The 21,948-nt window shown below is 42.1% G+C and overlaps 1 protein-coding gene across 3 annotated transcripts in view; it reads left to right on the top strand.

Moving 5' to 3' along the window:
- The window catches only part of EPB41L4A (erythrocyte membrane protein band 4.1 like 4A), a 536,698-nt gene that overhangs the window by 324,945 nt on the left and 189,805 nt on the right, over positions 1–21,948 (top strand). For all 3 annotated transcript variants that reach the window (XM_033929128.1, XM_033929127.1, XM_033929129.1), the window contains 2 exons: positions 5,341–5,432; positions 9,893–9,970. In XM_033929128.1, coding sequence (XP_033785019.1) covers positions 5,341–5,432; positions 9,893–9,970 — 170 coding nt within the window. The remainder of the gene's footprint in view (positions 1–5,340; positions 5,433–9,892; positions 9,971–21,948) is intronic.

The following is a 21,948-nucleotide window of genomic DNA, read 5'->3' as shown; positions in this document are numbered from 1 at the left end:
TGTACAAATAAACAGCACTTAATAAAACATTGCGGTGCGATAAAGCCGCTAACGCAGCTTCGTAAAAGGAGCCCTAGGTCATAGGGCAGAGGTGAGCAACCATGCTGCTCAAAGGCCAGGTAAGTTTTCCACAATAAATATATATGAGATTGATTTTCATGTACAGTTTCCTTTGTATGCAAATAGATCTCATATATATTCATTGTGAATATCTTGAAAACCCAACTTGGTTGTGAATTTGAGGTCCATGGTTGCCCACCCCGTCTTAGGTTTTATCTCATTTGTGAATAATAGGGATATTGTTGTACTATCAAACCCATTTGAACTGTATTTAGTTTCCCAGCTCTGTGAGCCTGGGTAGAATGGATATCTGGCATTGTGAGAATAAACTGGTTTAAAACCAACAGAAGACAGAAATTGTTAAAACTGGGAAGAGCTTGTTTGACCTCCTGTTCGGCAATGTATATTTTACCATCTTTAATGGCAAAAGATGTAGGAGTTCTTTCTGGGAGTTTTTAACCACATAATTTCCAGCTAGTAGAGGGAGTGGAGGTAGGGGTGGCAATGTTTCTAAAGCAGCTGTTTTAGATGGATTACTGCCATGATCTCTGTGTGGACCTCGCTGAGATTCTCATAGACTGCAGTTTGTTCAGAATTTAGATAGTGTTTGGATATCCTAGGGCTCCTTTTACTAAGGTGCGCAAGCGTTTTTAGCGCAAGCACAAGATTAGCGTGTGCTAGCTGAAAAATTACCACCTGTTTAACAGGAGGCGGTAGTGGCTAGCGCGCGTGGCATTTTAGTGCGCGCTATTCCGTGTGTTAAGACCCTAACGCATCTTTGTAAAAGGAGCCCCTAGTCATCATAGACAGTCTGTTACTTTTTTGCTGCATTGGGCATTAGTTAAAATGAGGATTCAATTTATGAGACTCTGTTGGGACCTGGGTTGACCACTGTTGGAAACAGGATACTGTGCTTGATGGACCTTTGATCTGTCCCAGTATGACAATTATTATGTTCTTATGTTGGGAGAGGAGAGGGGTTGGTGACACTTCTCTGAAAATTCGCAGGACTAAGCTCTAGTAGTATGAACCATACTGTTTTCTTCACTGGAATCAGAAGGAACTTCTTTCAGTTCTCACCTTTTTAAACAGGTGGATAGGGTATAATTCTGCTCCTAGATGTTTTCAGTGGTGACCATTCACTGTAGCATGTAATCCCTTTTGAAGTAAAGCAGGAAGGGAGTTATTTATCTTTTCAGAAAAGGCTGAAAATGTTTTGTTTTCCTGAATAAAGTTGGAAAGTAGGTGTGGTCCTTCCTCCTCACTTCAGGAAAACTCCCCTATTCCTACTGATCAAGATTTAGCTAATTCTGTTGAACAAAAAATATTAGACATTCACACCACTTTACAAACAGCAGGACATTCAGTTGTTATCTTTTTCTTCAACTATTGTTCCAGTACTGTAATTTCTCCTATAGAGCCTAATGGCCCTCTGGGGCTTGTTTATCTACATTTCCTATTCCTACTCTAACGCGGGTCCAGAAACTACTTAGTTCTGTTCCTCACAATCCTATTCTATATGTACTAATAAAATCCTTTGCCTACAACATTTCTGCCATTTATTCATAACTTGATAGCAACATCAATAGAACTAGGAGTTATACCAGATGTTTGGAAAGTCATTTCCATTATTCCCAAGTTAAAAGATCTGAAGAAAGGTTTTCAAGATCCAACTAATTATTTAATATCTAGTCTTTCTATATTGTATAAACACACTGAAAGATAATTTTTGATCAGGTTTCAGATTACCTTGAAGATTCCAAATATACTTCATCCCTATTGGAAAGGATTTCATAGGAACCACTCAAATGATCTGACACTGTCAGGCATCACTACTTTTATTAGAGCCCATACTGATCTGGATAAGTTGGTGATCTTTATCTCCTTGGATTTATCCAGTTCATTTGATGTGATCCTTATCTCCCTGGATTTATCCAGTTCATTTGATATGGTTGATAATTAATTATTATTAGCTCAATTACATAAAATAGGATTGACACACGTGGCTTTGCCCTGGTTTCAATCCTATTTTTTCTCACACTCTTATATGGTCTTTTGTTTTTCACTCCTTCTTCTAGAGTCTCACAGTGCTCCAAATTTGCACCTATGCTTTTTAATATCTTTATCTCCCTACTGCTGGTGATGCTGGTGATGATCCAATCTGTAGGATTAACTTCCTTTGCATATGTGGATGGTACCCAAATATTGAGTGTAATTGATATCTCTCCTTCTATAGCTATAATTGAACTGAACAACAAATCAGATCAAATTGCACAATGATTAACTAACCAAAGTTGAAACGGAATATAGCCAAATCAAAAGTGTTGCAATTTGGATCTACTCTTCACCCAATAATGTTGGATCCCTTTATTTTGGGTTGCACCCAGATAGAAATTGTTTCTTCTCAAAAGAAATTCAGTTGTTTCTTCTCAAAAGAAATTGGAATTCTGTTTGGTAGTTCTTTTAATTTTCAGCCCCACATTTCATTACTTGTTCAAAAATGTTTTTTTCAAACTAAAACAATTTTATTCAATTTGTTCTCTTTTGACCCAAGATGCAATGTGCAAGCCTTTATATTCCTTTGATATGAGTAATTTAGACTACGGCAATTCACTTTTATCCTGATATTTGAAAGATCTTAAAAGTGCTAATTCAGAACACTGCTGTTAAATTGCTACTAGGTGCTTTATGTCAAGATCATTCTACTCTATTAAAACAAGAGCACTGGCTACCGGTTTCAGCTAGAATTTCTTATAAAATATTGATGTTGGTTCATAACTCATTTTACTGAAACTCTATTATTCCTTCACCAGTATCTTGTGCTTTGCTCTCCATCACGGGTACTTCAGTACTGAAAACAAAATTTTCTTATCATCCCATCAATCCATCAAATTTGCCTGGAGCTCCTCAATTGTGGAATAATCTTCCACTGCTTCTTCAAAAAGAATATTCTCTTGCAAATTTCAGACGTCTTAAAATCTGTTGTTGGGTTTTTTTTTTCCAGGAAAGCTAATCCAGTGATGCCTCACTTTAAAGCTTGACTTTGGCTGGAACACAGAGGATTTTCAGTAAACTTACTATATCTAGGACTGATTTTATATTGTTGTAATTTTTTTTCTTTTCTTTGATTTATTGTGAACCGCTCAGATGGCATTGTCAATAGGTGGTATATCAAGTATGAAATAAACTTGAAACTTGAGAAATATTTAGGAGAGGAACTTAGCACAAGAATGTGAAAGCCAATGTCTAAAGAAGTTCACAAAGCTTCATTATTTGTGTTAATCAAGGAAAATGTGTATAAAGTAGTCTCTCGGTGGTACCTGACCTCTATTTAGCTGCAGACACTGTATCCAGTTACCATTACTGACTTATGTTGGCCTTGTGGAGTGGAGAGAAGTACCTTCTTCCACATGGAGTGATGTGCTTCAAAAAATAATTTTGTGGACTTAGGATATTCCATTCATCCATGTCCCAAGTTCTGCTTATTAAGTGTTGGCGTAGCCTTTGACCAAAAATGGAAGAAGAGGCGTAAGCAGTTGTCCTTATCAGCTGCAAAATGGGAATTTATTTATTTATTTTTCTATTCCATTCTTCCAAGGGAGCTCAGAATGGTTTACATTAATTTATTCAGGTACTCAAGCATTTTTCTCTGTCTGTCCAGGTGGGCTTACAATCTATCTAATGTACCTGGGAACAATGGGGGGATTAAGTGACTTGCTTAGGATCACAAGGAGCAGTGTGGGTTTGAACCCAGGGTGCTGAGGCTGTAGCTTTAACCACCGTGCCATACACTCCCACTATCCACTGGAAACAAGCACCAGGCCCCACCTTGGAGAACTGCTCTCAGTGGATCCAAATAATGGCAGTCGTGATGTTGAAAATTATTACTACTACTATTTAACAGTTCTATAGCGCTACAATCCGGATCCTGGAGAATGAACACATTTACAGTTAATGCTATGAGATCTGAAGGTAGGGTGGGGGGGAAGGACTGATAGTATTTTGGTTGAGGGTTAACATGAAGCACTCACTGGTTGCCCTGTTTTCTTTGAGGAAGGTTGATTAAATAGGGGAGGGAGGGATTTGGGGTGGGTTTTATTTGAATATTCACTGTTGGTTTAAATAGTTTGTTACTATTGTTATTTGATATTGAAAATATTCAAAACAATTATTATTACAAAAAAAATTAGGACTGGTTTTCTTTTGCTGTCCTGGATAGGTGTCCAGTTAGTGGTTTAAATACAAATCCTAACTATTTAACTTTTAGCTCCACCCAAGCTGAAAAAATGCCCCCTTTTACTGTGCAAAACAATCAATGGCTCACCAAGGACTGGAAAATATTGATCCAAAATTTTATGTCTATTAAAGCAGTCCACAAATAAAATGAATTTCTTATAATCTTTGTATAACTTTTTGATGGATCCTCAGATGGCTATCGGGGTATATAACTCCTGTTTCAATTAGCCCAATTCTTCATCAATCCATTTTATATAAATCACTTATTTCTTCTAAATATAGTAAAAGTAAAAACTTATGCTGGGTTTTACTAAATGGCACTAGAGATTTTTATTGTGGGCTGGCGAGGTAAAGGCTCCAAAGTACATAAGAATTCTCTGAGCGTTGGAGCATTTACCTTGCCACCGTTTAATAAAAGGAGCCCTTAGCTTTGTTAAATGTTGATTATTTCTAGATTGAAGAACCAGTCATCTTTTCCAACATGAATTCAAATTTCACATTCTTCTTCAGGGTCGAGAGACACTGAAATGGATACGTTATCTGAAATAACAAAACTCACATGAGAATCCATCTTCTTGAACTATATACAAACAAGCACAAATAAATTTATTTCTTACCATTTGTGCCATTACCAAATATTAATTGTCAACGTTAAAGTGTGGAAACTGTAAAGCCTCTGCATTAACTGTTGAGAATGCAAATTGTTCTGCATTATCTGCTGCATTAATGGTTAATGGGCAGTAACATACCTAATTAAACTAGGCGTTAAAAATTAGATGAGTCTCCGTAAAGTACATAATGCCCAAATTATGTACTTTAGTGTGAATAGGTATTGTCTGGCCATTAATATGCAATGAATAATGACCTCGAACATAGAAGTGCACCAACTGGGAAGACAAGCCCATTGACTGATAACAATCATCTTGCATTTCTTTTCTTTTGTTACAAAAATGTTGATAAAATGCTACATGGATTGTTTGGTAATGGCTTGGTTGAGTTTTCTTTATAGTAAACTTAATGTAGAGGGCTTTGTTTCTCTTCCAGTGCAATGAAACATCTTTCTTTTTTGAAACACCTAGCAAAACTGCTTGCAAACATCTATGGAAGTGTTGTGTGGAGCATCATACATTCTTCAGGTGAGTTGATAAGACTTTAAGTGACTCCACCAAGCTAAATTATAAAGTATTTTGTTCAAATATTTAGCTGGCTAAATTAAAACCAGATATTCAGTGTGGACCCCTGTCTGGGTACAAGCACTGAGGGCTGGAATCTGTGTAGGAGGCCTGGTCTCAGAAGCCACATAAGCGGATTTTGAGAATCTCACACAGATGTCTTATATAGAACCACGTCTGTCCTCACGGACAAACATCTAAGCCTGCCTAACCACCACAATTTTCTAGCCGGGGTCCATGTCACACATGCTGGTTAGAGAATCGCATTGGTGTTGAACTGATCGCAGCACAGGAATATCTCTGCCATGAACAGTTTAGCAGATGTGGCAGGAAACCCTTCCCCCCACCCCAAGACATCCCCTGGCAGGAGGGATGCCCAGTCTCTCTTGCTGGAAATCCCAAAGCCGCCCCCCCATTCCTGAATGTCCACGTCATGAGGAGTGTCCAATTCCTCCTGCCACCACTCCATCAAGACATCCCCTGGCAGGAGGGATGCCAAGTCCCTTCTGCCAGAAACCCTCCTGCAGGCATGTCCCCCTCCCCCCAAGCCCACGTGGACCCCACCAGTACCTTTTTTCATTGCCCAGCCAGAGGGATGCTTACTCCCTTCAGCCGGCAGGCCCGTCTCCATAGATTGATGGGCATTCCCCTTCCCGGTGCATCATGGGATGCACTGGAGAGGGGCCTAAGGCCCTGATTGGCCCAGGCGCTTAAGGCCCCTCCCATAGGTAGGGCCTTAAGTACCTGGGCCGACCAGAATTTTAGGCCTCTCTCCCAATGCATTCTGGGATGCACTGGGAGTGGACTAAGACTCCAATTGGCCAGATCTCTTAGGCTACTCCCCTGCCATGGCTGCTAAACTGATCGCGGAAGGGAGATTCCCTTGCTGTGATCGGCTCAGCGGCTGCATCTGTTTGAAATGTAGACTAGCATTTTGCTGGCCTACATTTAAGGCGCCTATCACGGCCCTAGGGAGGCACCTAGGGTCAACTAAGCTCACCTAAGGCCACTTCTGGGCAAGGGCACTTCCAGGCGAAACCACACTTGCATCTAGCTGTGGGCAACCTTAGGTGGCCCTAGGCACCTCCCTAGAGTTGTGAAAACACCTACAATGTAGGTGACCCTCCTCCTTGTTAGAAAGTGGTAGAATGCCTAGAATCAGGACACCGTTTATAGAATTTGCCCCTGAATGTTTAAATGTTTGGATATGGCTGAAATAGAGCAGATATTCAGCGGCACTATCCAAGTAATTTATAAAGTATTTTTTGCTCATGTGTGCAAGTGTACCCCAGTATAATATTTCTTATAAAACTGTTCCATGCGTACAAGTCCACGCAATGCCAAAAACATTTGTATTATTAAGTGATTTAGGCAGAAAGCAGGAAAAGTACCAAATTATACACACACTTTATTATTATGAGTATATCTGCAGTTTTCTCCAATATTTGCACTAGTATTCTATAAAGACACCCTAGCAACTATTCTTTATAATAGAGACCTAAAATAGGTGCTCATTTAGGCAATCTAAGGTGGGAAAGCCAAGTGGGCATCTATTTTAAGCTGTTTCTTAAAGATGCAAGTGACTATGGTGCTCATTTTGAAAGCACATAGACTTATGTAGCTTTATAAGCTTCTATATGTGAATATAAAGTATCAGTACAAAAGCAGTGAAATTTTCAGCTAAAACTCTAGGCATATACTTTTTGTAACTCACTTAATGTAGGAGAGTGGCCTTATCCTCTGTGGTGGGGGGCTGTGGGGGAGAGATTAGTGGGTGTGAGTGAGGGAGAGAGGAATTGAGGTTTTCTCTGCTGGACTCCACAAAACTGGCTCAGCTGATCGGGATTCCCCTGCCATGATCAGCTGATGGCAAGCTGTTCGGACAAGCTGGACAGTACTGGTTTGTTTGTTTTTTAAAAAAGATATTTGGGTGGTGGTGGGGGGGGGGGGGGTCGTGACCACTGGGGAGTAAGAGTAGAGTCATGCTTTAATCTCTCCAGTGGTCATCTTGTCAGTTTGGGGATCTTTTTGGCCCTTATGCGTGTTTAAAACAAGTCTAGCTCCATACATCTAAGATTGTTTCCTTAAAGGTTTGATTATTCCTGCAGAATGTCCAGGTCCTAATCCTGCACACCTCTAACAGATCCCCTTAAGATTTAGATGCACTGGAGACAAAACAAGCATAAAGACATCTGTAAAGTTAGTTTCGAGAATGCTTTTACTAGTAAGACCTTTTTACTAGTAAGATATCAGGTGCCAGATTATGCTTTCTTCTGGGCATCTATCTTTTTTGAAAATGAGCCTGATATTGTATACTTAATTTATAAGAATCATTTACATGAGTATACTGACATATGCGTGAAAAATCTGTTATAAGTTAATGGACTCATGATTAGTTTATATACAATTTATTCTCCCTTCATCTGATCAGAAATTTAAGGGTATGAAATCTCCTTAGAATATTAATTAAGCTTAAAATTTAGCATCTTAAATAATTTTATTTGCACTTTTTGTAAATTAGTAGCATGTTTTCCATTTTTATCTAGTCATCTGTCAAGGAGCTGTCCAGACCATGGTGCTGAATACCAGTGATACACTTTCCAAAACCTCTAATTTTAATGGTCACTTTTTTGTCTCTAATATATCTTACACTGCCTTGTAATCTTCCATGTTTATTTCTGGATTGAGAAGACTTTGTTCAAGCCTTCAGCGCTAGCAAGCATTCCAAATCACTTACACGTCTGATCTGGAATAGAGAAATTACAGTATATAAAAAGTGAACTAAAATGGGCTAAAAGGTGAAGTTTATAGACCAGCCTTGCAAAGACAACGAAAACTAGGAGAGAAGTGTATTCAGAATTTTTGGGGTGAGAGTTGTACATTTTAGTAAAAAAAATAAAATAAATACTATAAATAAAAATGACTTGATATTTTTTCTCCTCTGTCAAATAAACTTTTTCCCATTTTCAAAATCTGTTGATAACGCATGGGCCCTACACTGTTTTGACTGTAATCTAACCTAGAATTATATTTGCCCAAGCACCTGGAAGTAAATAAAATGCAAGAATGTATTTTGATGAATCTGTGTTTGAAGGCAGGACTGTGGATGGAGTGGAAGGCATCTTTGCTGCTTCCTACTTTTTGTGTGCATCATATCTTTTTGCAGGATATGCATAATATCTTTAATTTTTACTAGATGTCTCCTGAATATTGCTTATATGACTGTGGCAGTTTGAAATATTCATCCTTTGCAATTATTTATGGATCAGTCTAGGCCAGGGTTGGGCAACTCCGGTCCTCGAGGGCCGGAATCCAGTCGGGTTTTCAGGATTTCCCCAATGAATATGCATTGAAAGCAGTGTATGCAAATAGATCTCATGCATATTCATTGGGGAAATCCTGAAAACCCGACTGGATTCCGGCCCTTGAGGACCAGAGTTGCCCACTCCTGGTCTAGGCCAAGACTAATATTTTTATTTTTAGCCATAAATGGAGCCTCATTAAACTGTTTTACAGTGCACAACGTTAACAGTTAGATCTAAACATCAGTTACTAGTGCATGCTAATTGCTCCATTAGTCGTCTAACAAGGAAATTCAAAATTAATGAGTGTAGTATGGGTGGGTACTGAGCTTTGCAGTTAACATGGAGGTTGTTACTAGCTTCCAGAGGTTCAGTATTATCTTTCATGTTATTAATATACTGTAGAAATTATTCTTTGCATTAATTGGATGCCTTTCCTCCCAGAAATGCAGACAGTGCCCCCAACAGTTAATATATAGGTTTTGCACCATATCCCCCTATTTCTCTAAAATTGGATGGTAACTTTATGCTTAGTATGAAAATTGGCTGCCCAGTTTATAGAATAGGTTCAGTTGTAATTGCAGCTTAGTTAAATAATCGGCTGTTATTTGAAGTTAAAGCAGCTTAGTTAAATAATCGGCTGTTATTTGAAGTTAAAGCAAATTATTGGCTTAAATTGGTTTTGGTGTTAATTGGCACCAGTTGGCAGCTGTGCATGCAACTGACCTTAGTCACCATTCTAGAAGCTGCATGTGTAATTTGTCACTTGCAACTTCTAGGGGGCGTGGCCATGGGCAGAGCATGGGCAGGTCAGGAGCATGACTTAAGTTAAGTGTGCAGGTTATAGAATACTAGGGGTTATGTCTTTAACTAATGGCACTTATACCAGCCTTTTGACATGGTATGTGTTTATGCCTAAGGTTAGGTGCAAAATCTCAACACGCCTTAGTGAGTGGACCCCCAAAATGATTTTTTTTCTCTGAACCAGTCAATTATTCTGTGAAATTCCTAAATTTCATATGTCTATAGTTACTGCATTTGTAGAGTCAAATAAACACCTGTTGTATGAAAAAAAACAACCAAAACATTTCTGTGATGCCCATGCATAATCTCTTAACACAGAATGCCAGAAAATGATTCCAATTCTCTGTCGAGAAAATTTAGTAAATTCGGATCCATGAGTTGCAGACACCGATACAGGTAAATATATTTTTCTGTATCATAAAGCACTGAAACATTATCATGTAATTTATTTGATGATTATGATGTTTCTGATTCAATTTACAAAATGTAGAGAACTATTTATAGTGCAGAGAATTTAATAAAGCCTTAGAGGGGCATAATAAAAAAAAAGTCTAAGTCCCCTTTTGTCCCAAGGCCCTAAACGTTGAAAGTAGAAGCAGGGAAAATGTCCATTCTCAAAAAAAACGTCCAAAAGGAGGGTTTTTTTCCAATAATGGCCTGCCTCTACGTTCAGCTGTTTAAATGTCCAGACCACCACTACGTCTACACTTACAATATACAATCAACAAAAAAAAAGCCTAAGTCCCAAACGCCCAACACAAGAGCTTTTAGGCGAAGGAGGAGCCAGTCCTTTGCCTAAAAGCTGGATTCTGTAACCAGTGTCTGTCAAAAAGAATACCGATTACAGAATCTCCCCCTACCCCCCCCCCAGCAACAATCACGGCAGGAGGGAGCCCAAGCCCTTCTGCCCCGGCTAAATCGCAACCCTCCCGACATGATCGGAGCAGGAGGGAGCCAATCCCTCCTGCCCCAGCGAAACCCCCTACACCCCACACCCACTAAGATACGGACAAGAGAGATCCCAGGCCCTCCTGCCCTTGGCGCACACCCCCCTCCTCCCCCCACGCTTTTTGATCGTCCAAGTACCCATTTAGGCCACTTTTTAGACTTTTTTATTTATTTATTTATTTATTTTATTATAAGCCCCATATTGTTTTGTCTGACTAATATTGCTAGGAGATATCCTTGTATTATAAGATTTTCAAGGTCCTTGCTCTTTGTACCAACAAATATATCCTTGCATGAATTCTGAAGAATTAAAAATGTAAATAACAGGAATATAGAGCATAAATCTAGTTTGCCAAAACATCTGTGTTTTGCTTGTGTTCACTTTGATTAGAAATGCACATTATGCTGTCAGGTGAAACTCCTTTGTGAGGATACTTCTCCCATCTTCCCTGCTTTAACCAATTAGATCTAGGGTAAAAATCTGTGTAGAAATTTGGTAGCTTTAATAAAAACATAATAACATAAGAATAGCCATACTGGGGCAAACTGCTGCTTGAAATGGTCAATCCAACTCACAGGTACCTGGCAGAATCTCAAATAGAAGCAAATTTCCATGCCACCAATCTCACGGAGGAGATATCCTCATAAATTCCTTTCCCCTCCCCCCCTATTCTTCATGCCATGCTGCACTACATATCAAAAACTTTGTTTTTGCATCCCTAAAGATCTTTTGTTCTTCTCCAGCGTTTTTCTCAATATAGTTACCATTTTTAGTGTCCTACCAGTCTAGAATGAGACTGTTCTATGCATTTCACCATCCTTTATATGATAAAATGTGGGGGTTTTTTTGTTGTTGTATTACAGTACCCCCAAGTTTATAGACTTGCAAACTTTTCAAAACTATGTCAGAGATTACACAACACTTTTGTTCTAGGCCCCTTGATCTGATATTGAAAGTATTTTACAAAAGAGCATTCTTGGCCCTTTATTTTATAAATAGAATCAAACAATATCAATGTGCAATATGTTGTTGTAGAAAGGACCTTTTAAGTCTCTCAGGATGATCACATCTTTAGGTGTCAGACTCCCGCATCATCCTTATTTTAAGGCAGCAGGATGGTCTTGTAAGTATCACACATACACTAGTACTTTTGATAGGACAATCTATAAATTGGATTCATGCTTGACAACATCTCAGTCAAAAGAAAGCTATCCAGTTCCATTGTGTTCTCAAGATAGAGATGACGATATGGGAGTGAGAGTGCATAAATCCAAGTATCTTGAGTATTTTCTATTGTGTGGCTCTCTGGAAAAGTTGCTGCCTCTGTACCCAGAGGTTATGAGATCAAATCCCAATGCTGCTTCTTGTGACCCTGGGCAAGTCACTCAATCCTTCAGCGCCTACCACTTTGAATGCCAAAGCCACAAAAAGGCGGTATACAGATTCCCATTCCCTTATGTTTTCATTGTGCTAACATCTGATATGGCTTTCACACTGATCAATATTTAATTGCCACGATAACAGGGTTTTGTTTTTTTTGGGGGGGGATTTCAAACAAGATGGACAAATTTCATGTCTCCACTAGTACTGCTCTGTAGATGACTGGCAAAGGTCATAGGTTACATGCAGTAGTGCCCCTCCCCCTTACTGCTGTAAACTCCTTTATCACTGCCTTCTTGATTACATTCTTTTAGGTAAAGAGGCAGTGGATTATTTTGATAGGGTCTAAGTCCTGTCACATAGGAAAACCCAGGGGTTGGGGAAAAAGGTGAAGGTGGGGTCTAGAAACTAAAAACTAGCATCATCCTCCACAGGAAGTTGCATGACAGAATCCGCCGGTGCAGAATAAATCCCTATGGATAAATACGAAGGGAAACCACATACTCTAAAGATGAGCTCCTTTGCTCCTCCAATCAAAGTAGTGGGAAGTAAGCTCCTCCTCGCCCCAATCCAGTTCCTGGATGGAATTTAGAGGAGGATTCTACTTCCGTATAAGAGGTTGGAAGTTGAGAGAGCGCAGCCTTCCTGCTGGAAGGTTGAATGGTAGGAAGTTGGGCTGGAGGCTGAAGATGGTCAAGCATTTTGTGTTATATAGTCCATTTTGTGTTATATAGGGCTCCTTTTATGAAGCCGCGTTAGCGCGCGCAACTTTTCATCACGCGCTAACCCCCGCACTAGCCGAAAAACTGCTCAAGAGGAGGTGGTAGCAGCTAGTGCGACTGGCGGTTTAGCGCACGCTATTACGCGTATTAAACTGCTAATGTGCCTTCGTAAAAGGAGCCCATAGTCCAACAAGGATAACTAGGAATTCCAATTTATTTGCCTATCCAAAAATTACTGGCTGCAGATATAAGACCATTTTGGACAGGACTCTTGCATTTCAAGCAAGTAAGCAGCAGTCCCGGTGGGGTAATTGTATTGGTGGAGTTGTGTTGTCTTATGATGCATTTCAAAAAGTAATCAAGTCAAAGTTGTTTGATAAATTTATTACCTAAATGAGGACATTACTGTTAACTAAAATTTTATACTGAATTTTTTAGCAAAATTGCTGTATTTCAACTAATTGTATTTCGCTGATTGTCCAGCCCTCTTCTGTGTAAACCGCCTAGAAACTGTTTGATTATGGGGGTATAGAAGAATAAAGTCCAGCTCCGCCTCCCGAAGCCCCCTGCAGAACAGCACACACAGCTTTTCTCTTCAGGGCAGCCCCACTGAAACCGGGAGCTGCCCCAACGAAAAAACTGCTTCTCCTGCCGCAGGAAGGTACTTCGGGCCGCGTGGGAGTCCAGCTCCGCCTCCCGAAGCCCCCTGCAGAACAGCACACACAGCTTTTCTCTTCAGGGCAGCCCCACTGAAACCGGGAGCTGCCCCAACGAAAAAACTGCTTCTCCTGCCGCAGGAAGGTACTTCGGGCCGCGTGGGAGTCCAGCTCCGCCTCCCGAAGCCCCCTGCAGAACAGCACACACAGCTTTTCTCTTCAGGGCAGCCCCACTGAAACCGGGAGCTGCCCCAACGAAAAAACTGCTTCTCCTGCCGCAGGAAGGTACTTCGGGCCGCGTGGGAGTCCAGCTCCGCCTCCCGAAGCCCCCTGCAGAACAGCACACACAGCTTTTCTCTTCAGGGCAGCCCCACTGAAACCGGGAGCTGCCCCAACGAAAAAACTGCTTCTCCTGCCGCAGGAAGGTACTTCGGGCCGCGTGGGAGCCCAGCTCCGCCTCCCGAAGCCCCTGCCAAATTCAACTGATTTCTTCGGGAGCAGCCCTCTGCCTTCGGGTGCTGCTCCTCAATTCTCAACCCGGCTGCCTCTGCCAGTTTCCAGAACGACCGGGCCGGCGTGGGAGCCCTGCTCCGCCCCCCCGATCCCGCAGGAGGACAACTTACATAAAAAGACACAGCGCCAGCACTCGCCATTTTCCAGCACGACCGGGCCGGCGTGGGAGCCCTGCTCCGCCCCCCCGATCCCGCAGGAGGACAACTTACATAAAAAGACACAGCGCCAGCACTCGCCATTTTCCAGCACGACCGGGCCGGCGTGGGAGCCCTGCTCCACCCCCCCGATCCCGCAGGAGGACAACTTACATAAAAAGACACAGCGCCAGCACTCGCCATATCCCAGCACGACCGGGCCGGCGTGAGAGCCCTGCTCCGCCCCCCCGATCCCGCAGGAGGACAACTTACATAAAAAGACACAGCGCCAGCACTCGCCATTTTCCAGCACGACCGGGCCGGCGTGGGAGCCCTGCTCCACCCCCCCGATCCCGCAGGAGGACAACTTACATAAAAAGACACAGCGCCAGCACTCGCCATATCCCAGCACGACCGGGCCGGCGTGAGAGCCCTGCTCCGCCCCCCCGATCCCGCAGGAGGACAACTTACATAAAAAGACACAGCACCAGCACTCGCCATTTTCCAGCACGACCGGGCCGGCGTGAGAGCCCTGCTCCGCCCCCCCGATCCCGCAGGAGGACAACTTACATAAAAAGACACAGCGCCAGCACTCGCCTTTTTCCAGCACGACCGGGCCGGCGTGGGAGCCCTGCTCCGCCCCCCCGATCCCGCAGGAGGACAACTTACATAAAAAGACACAGCGCCAACAGCGCGCCGCTGTTCGGCGTGCCGACGAAGGCGCACGACAAAGGCGCCTGCGCCTTAGTGAGCGCCTTCGTGGAGCACCTGAGAGGAGCACCTGAGAGGAGCACCTGAGAGGAGCACCAGCGGACCTTGGAAACGGGAACACCAAAGCCCCAGAGACCACTCCACCAGACCTCCTGCCGACTTCCATTATAAGGTAAGGAGCGAAAGATCCCCGCTCCTCCCCCTCATCCAACCAGGACTCTAAGAGAGAACCATTCACTCTACCTAACACTCCGAACACTCCGAACCAGACATCAAACATGAAGCTCTCCCTGCATACACACAAACTAGCCACCCTCCTGATAATCCTCCTCATCTCTAGCTGGAAAACAACAGCAAACAACTTACCCACCACAACCCCAACCGCCAGTACAACCAACTTCCAAATTCCCAACAGAATACTCACATCAAGAAACCCGAGCCACCACACCAGCACTCAACACCCCATCAATGTAATCTGGAGAAGAAGATCAACACCTCCGAAAACAAAATCTCATCCAACTCCCACAACACTCATATACCCGGAAACAACTTACATTCCCCAGACCAACACGACCTCCCTTACTTGTGCCTATGTTAACATCAGATCTCTAGGACCCAAAACAGAAAACATAAAAAATTGGATAAAAACAGAAAAACTTGACTGCCTATTCCTCACTGAAACCTGGTTAACCTCAGACACAGACCCTAGAATAAAAGAAGTATGCCCGCCAGGATACAAAATAACAGTAACCTGCAGAGAGAAAAAAAGAGGAGGAGGACTAGCAATAATATTCAAGAACTCCCTAACTCTAAACATTCTTGAGAAAACATCCACTCCACAAATGGATTTCCTAGCGTGTCAACTCACAAACCCAACACTAAAAAACTCTCTAAACTGCTTGCTCTGCTACATAACACCAGGAAACTGGACCACAGTGAGACCTGAATTTGAAAACTTCATCTACCTAAACTCACTAACAGCTGAATATAACCTCATCCTAGGAGACCTAAACCTACACCTAGAAGACACAACCTCCACACCAGCAAATAACTGTCTATCCTTCCTCAATGCCTTATCCTTCCAGATCCTAAACCCACAAACCACTCATGAAAAAGGTCATCAACTGGACATTGCTGCCTTCATGTCTCACCAACCATCCAATCCAGCAATCCAAACTCCTAACGGAACATGGTCCCCATCCCTATGGTCAGACCACTACATTTATAACTTCAACATCAATTGGACCAAAACCAAACACACACCTCAATCAAAAAAAACCACATATACCTCACGCAAACATATCGACCCAACCATTTTCTGGTCAAATGTAGACGAAACTATCCAAGACTGCGACCCAAAAAACTTCATCTCCCACTGGAAAAATGTATCCACCAACATCCTGGATGATCTGGCACCCCTACAAACCAAAACCAGAACCAGCAGGAAATCAGACCAATGGTTTGATAATGAATTACTCCAACTCAAAAGACAGTGTAGAAGATTAGAAAGAAAATGGAGAAAAAAGAACCAAGATCAAACAAAAACCGACTGGAAAAAAATCAACAAACAATACAAAAATCTACTAAAAGATAAGAGGAAAAGCTACTATACTAATCTCATAGGCACGGAAACCCAAGATTCCAAAAAAATATTCCAAATCCTGAAAGAATTAACAGACACCAAACCATACACTACCACCACGAACACACCTCCACCATCACCCACCCTCTTAGCAGAACACTTCAAGAACAAAATCACCAACACCAGAGCCACACTCATCCTTAACCCATCCCATCAAAATCCAATCACAATCCACCCTACAGGAAAAGAGGCAATCGCAGCAGACAGAATTTGGACTCAATTCCCTAACATACAATGGTCAGAATTCAACAAATTCTACAAAAAATACAGCCATGCCTCCTGTGACCTCAACCATTGCCCCTCATATCTCCTTACCACCTCTAGTGTAAAATTCCGCACCATAACTCTACAATGGATCCAATTCACGCTCACAGAAGGCACATTCCCTGCTGACCTCAGCGAAATTGTCATCACCCCAATCCAAAAAGACCCAAAAGCACCACAAAACCTCCCATCTAACTTTAGACCTATAGCCTCAATTCCGCTATATGTCAAAATTATAGAAGGCCTAGTAGCCAAACTCCTCACCAATTACATAGAGGACCATAACCTACTCCACCCCATGCAATCAGGCTTCAGAACAAACTTCAGCACAGAGACACTACTAGGCTCCCTTATGGATACCGTCAGACAACAACTTAGTACAGGGAAAAAAATGCTACTCATACAACTGGACCTATCGGCGGCATTCGACCTAGTAGACCACAACATCCTTCTACAGATCTTAGATGCAATAGGCATCTCAGACAAAGTATACTCCTGGTTTGAAGGATTCCTAAAACTCAGAACCTACAGTGTAAAATCAAACAAAGAAAAGTCAGAATCCTGGTCAAACCCCTGCGGCGTACCACAAGGATCTCCACTATCCCCTACCCTCTTCAATCTCTACACTGCTTCTCTAGGAACGCATCTGGATAATCTAGGCATAACCTCCTATAGTTATGCGGATGACATCACCATCCTCGTCCCATACGATCACTCTAAACCTACCATGACAGACAAACTTCACCAAACACTTGAAGCAGTCACAACCTGGATGGAAAATCAAAAACTTAAACTCAACCAAGACAAAACCAAATTCATCCTCCTAGAAAATGACAAGATCCAAACCACAACCATCCTAGACATAAACGCAACCAAATATCCCATCCAAACCACCATAAAACTACTAGGCATGACCATAGACAGATGCTGCACAATGCAACCGCAAATAAATAAAACAATTCAAAAATCATTCGCAATCATGAGAAACCTAAGACAAGTCCGAAAATTCTTTGAAAGAACACAATTCCAACTTATAGTACAATCCCTAATACTAGGTATATTGGACTACTGTAACATACTCTTCCTTCCATGTCCTGCAACCACGATAAGACAACTCCAAACAATCCAAAATACAGCTTTGAGACTCATCTACTCATTGAAAAAACATGACCACATCACTGAAGCCTTCATCAACTCACACTGGCTCCCAATCCAAGAAAGAATCCAATTCAAATTCTACTGCATATTATTTAAAACCCTACACGGAGACAGCCCATCATACCTGAACAATCGCCTCATCCAAGCACCCAGTACCAGACACAGAAAAACGCACTCCCCATTCATACCCCCCCCAATCAAAGAAGTAAAAAGAACAAAACTACACGACGGCCTCCTAGCCACTCAAGCCGCAAGACTGGACAACCAGATCTCCAACCTTCTGATGACCACCCCAGACTATAGGACGTTCAGAAAAGAAATAAAAACCACACTTTTCAAGAAATTCCTGAAACAGCAATAACAACACGACCTCTAAATGCTCTTAAGATCTACAACTTACCTCTCTAGCTAATCATTGTAATTATGTCTTTTTTAAATTAACCTTTTGTAATCCGCCTTGAACCGCAAGGTAATGGCGGAATAGAAATCCCTGATGTAATGTAATATTATGTTATCATCCCACTGACTTCTTAGTGAGGGGCATGGCTTTCTAATTGGATTGGATTTATTTTATTTTATTTTTTATTAACCGCTGTCAACAAACCTAATGCAAAATGTTAGCTCCTCAATGCAATAAGCAAATCCTGAGCAAATTACTGCCACTTTAGAAAGTATTTGCTGTCACAAATAACAGCACATACTGCTATGGTAAAATACAACTGTTTCCTGCATCAAAGAGCAAAATGGCTCCCTTTCTGTCAGAGGATAAGTGTGGATTGACAATTAGATCATGTATTTATTTATTCCGTTTTCTATACCATTCTCCCAGGGAAGCTCAGAACGGTTTACATGAATTTAGTCAGGTACTCAAGCATTTTTCCCTGTCTTTCCCAGGGGGCTCACAATCTATATACTGTAATGTACCTGAGACAATGGGAGGATTAAGTGACTTGTCCATGGTCACAAAGAGCAGGAAGGGTTTGAATGCACAACTTCAGGGTTCTGAGGCTGTAGCTTTAATCACTGCACCACACACTCCCCTTACTGCAGTGGCCTCAAACTCAAACCCTTCGCAGGGCCATATTTTGGATTTGTAGGTACATGGAGGGTCACAGAAAAAATAGTTAATGTCTTATTAAAGAAATGCTAATTCTGCACGAGGTAAAACTCTTTTAGTTTATAAATCTTTCCTTTAATAAGACATTAACTATTTTTTTCTGTGGCACTCACAGTTAAAGTTTAACGTCTTTCCTTTCTCAGAACTGACACATTTCAATCACTATATTGAAAATAAAATCATTTTCCATAACTTTGTTGTCTGGTGATTTTATTTTTCTGCGCTTTTAACTATGTTTCCAGGGCCTTCTCTTCCATTGATTGTTTTTCTCTCCATCTTCACTTTCTGTCTTGCATCCATCTTTATAACAAAGAAAAAGCTGACTTCACACGAAAAACTGTCTATGAAGAGTGATCAATTAATTTTGTAAAAAGCTCAGAGACATGAAACTGAAGGGAAGGCTAACAAACCCGCCTGTAATAAGAGTTCACCTTCCAGTCAAAGTAACTTCATAACTTAATGATCACGCTTCAAAACGCGATGAACAGTTTATACAAATTTCAAAAGTCTTTTGATACATCAAATTTGAGAGTAATATCTTCTCTGCTTAAACATTAAACAGCCATCACTGCATGATTAGATGAAAAAATGTTTACTTAGCTGGTAAAAATGATTTGAGGGATCCCAACGTGGCCCCGTTTCGATCTCTGCTTCAGGAGACCCGATACTGAATATTCTGAAGAGCTTAATGCTGTAATGATTCTATAAGCTTCGTGATGTCCAATCTTTTCACTGCTGGATCTGAGAGTTCTAAAAGTTCCAACTGCCAGCTGTTCACCACATCTTGAAGTGTGATCATTAAGTTATGAAGTTGCTATGACTGGAAGGTGAACTCTTAGTACAGGGGGGTTTGTTATCCTTCCCTTCAGAGTTTCATGTCTATGAGCTTTTTACAAATTGATCACTCTTCATAGACAGTTTTTTGCGTGAAGTCAGCTTTTTCTTTGTTATATATCAAACGTCTTTCTGACTTCCTCTTTTGATAATTAACATCCCTGATTCTCATAAGAAAACAAAATTTTCATCCATCTTTGGCATTAACTTAACATTCAATTTTTCCATTTTTTTGCTTTCTTCTCAAAATCTATGTTTTCATGGCTTACCTTCCCTTCCTATCTCTCTCTCTCTCCTTCCCTCCCTATTTCCATGGTCTGACATCTCTCTCATTCCCTCCTTTCCCCCCAATGTAACATTTCTCTTTCCCTTCCTCCTTTCGGCCTCCCCCAGTCCATCATTTCTCCCTCCTTTCTACTAATCTCTTCCTCCTGCATGCTTCTCCTCTGGTCCTCCTTCCCTCAACCAAACAACATCTCTCTCTCTCTCCTTCCATGAGTCCAACTTTCACTCTCTGCCCTCTCCCTCTTCCCTAGTGTAACATTTCTCCTTACCTCATTTCTGTCCTCCCCATCCATCTTGCCCTCTCAATGAGTTCAACACTTTCTGCCTCCTGCATGCTTTCTCTCTCTGTCTTTGCCTCTTCCCTCAATGGCATCCCTCCTTCCCACCCCCAACCCAACATGCTCTCTACCCATGCACCATCTCACCCTCCCCTCCAGTGTATAGCACCTTTCCTTTCCCTCCCTTTCTGCCAGGTCCAGCAGCACCTCTCCCTTTTTTACCTCCCCCCATCCAGCAGTACCCCTTCTCCCTTCCCTGCTCCCCTTGTCCAGCAGTACCCCTTCTCCCTTCCTCCCTCCCCAGCAATACCTCTATTTTGTGTCTCGCAGTCTGTACACGATCTTGTACACTGGGCAGGAAGAGAGGTTCCGGCGCCAACATCAGCTGACTTGAAACTTCCTGCTGCCATTGCGTATGCCGGGACTCCTGCCTTCGCGCATGTGCTGGGACTCCAGCCTTTGTCTTGTCTCCGCACCCCTGAACCAGCAGCGGCAGGCTAGAGAAAGGAGGTAATGAGTCCCGGCAGAAATGCAAAGGCAGGAGTCCTGGCATACATGACGGCAGCAGGAAGTTTCAGTTCAGCTGACGCCAGAGTCTCTCTTCCTGCCCAGTGTGCGAGATTGAGTACAGACCGCGGGCTGCAAAATAGGACCTGGGGACCGCATGCGGCCCACGAGCCACGAGTTTGAAACCACTGCCTTACTGAGTGTACTGACAGGAAAGGAGATATTAAAATAATTCTGCTACCTTCCTCTGTGCTTCCCCCTCCTCCCCCCCAAAAAAAACCTCCTGGTTGTCTAATGGATGCCCAGTCCCCACTGAGACTCCCTCCCCTTCCCAAGAAAAATTTAATAGACTAGTTCTAATGTACCCACAATCCCCCATTCCATATCCCCAGCGATAACCCTTAATTCCCCCATATGCCCTCTAAAAATGCCCTAGTTGTCTAGTGGACCTGACTCCTCATAGCCCCCCCAACACCTAATGCTCCTGCATACCTTTGTCAAAAAGTAGGAGAAATGCCAACTTGCACTTCATTTCAGATCATTGAAGCCAAGCTATCACTCGGCATTAAAACCCGGCATTGTAATTGAGCTTTCACTCTTCAGCACACTTCTCTGCATCTACACTGATTAGTGAATTAGTCTTACTACAGTGATTTTAAATAAGTTGTACACTTAAGTTTTTGCACAAGGTTAGCTTTTACATAAAACCCCATTTTTCATCACACGCCCAAAATAATTGTGTGCTGAAGCCATGCTAACTCTGCACAATGCTTGACTGCGTTTTTCTGCATCACCCCTTTAGTTAAGAAAAAAATGCCAGACCAAGCCACAGAAGTTGATCCAAACCCCTTTAATTAACAACAGTTATATAAAGGGTAAAATACGGAACCTGACTTAACTTAGTTTTGCCCTAATTGGACCACCTAATTGGGCTCATTAGTGACTCCATGCAATGTCCAGAACAAGGGCACACTACCTTTACTACTAAAACCTACCAACAGCTCCAGACCTGTCAGTATATTTTAGACGTTAGGGCAGGGTGACTACATTTTTTTTTGAGCAGCAAAAGCCTCTTAGCACAGTGCAGGAGGAAGCATGGCTGTATGGCACACCTCCCCACACAATTTTTGCTGCACCAATGCCCTCTGGGGTTTCCTTTTTCTCCCCCATCTCCTCCCTCATTCATTGGACATGTGCTCAAGAGCTGTGCCAAGAATGTTCCCT

Source organism: Geotrypetes seraphini, chromosome 1 (assembly GCF_902459505.1).
Source record: "Geotrypetes seraphini chromosome 1, aGeoSer1.1, whole genome shotgun sequence".
Classification (NCBI taxonomy): domain Eukaryota; kingdom Metazoa; phylum Chordata; class Amphibia; order Gymnophiona; family Dermophiidae; genus Geotrypetes; species Geotrypetes seraphini.
This window is presented reverse-complemented; position numbering and strand designations above follow the sequence as displayed.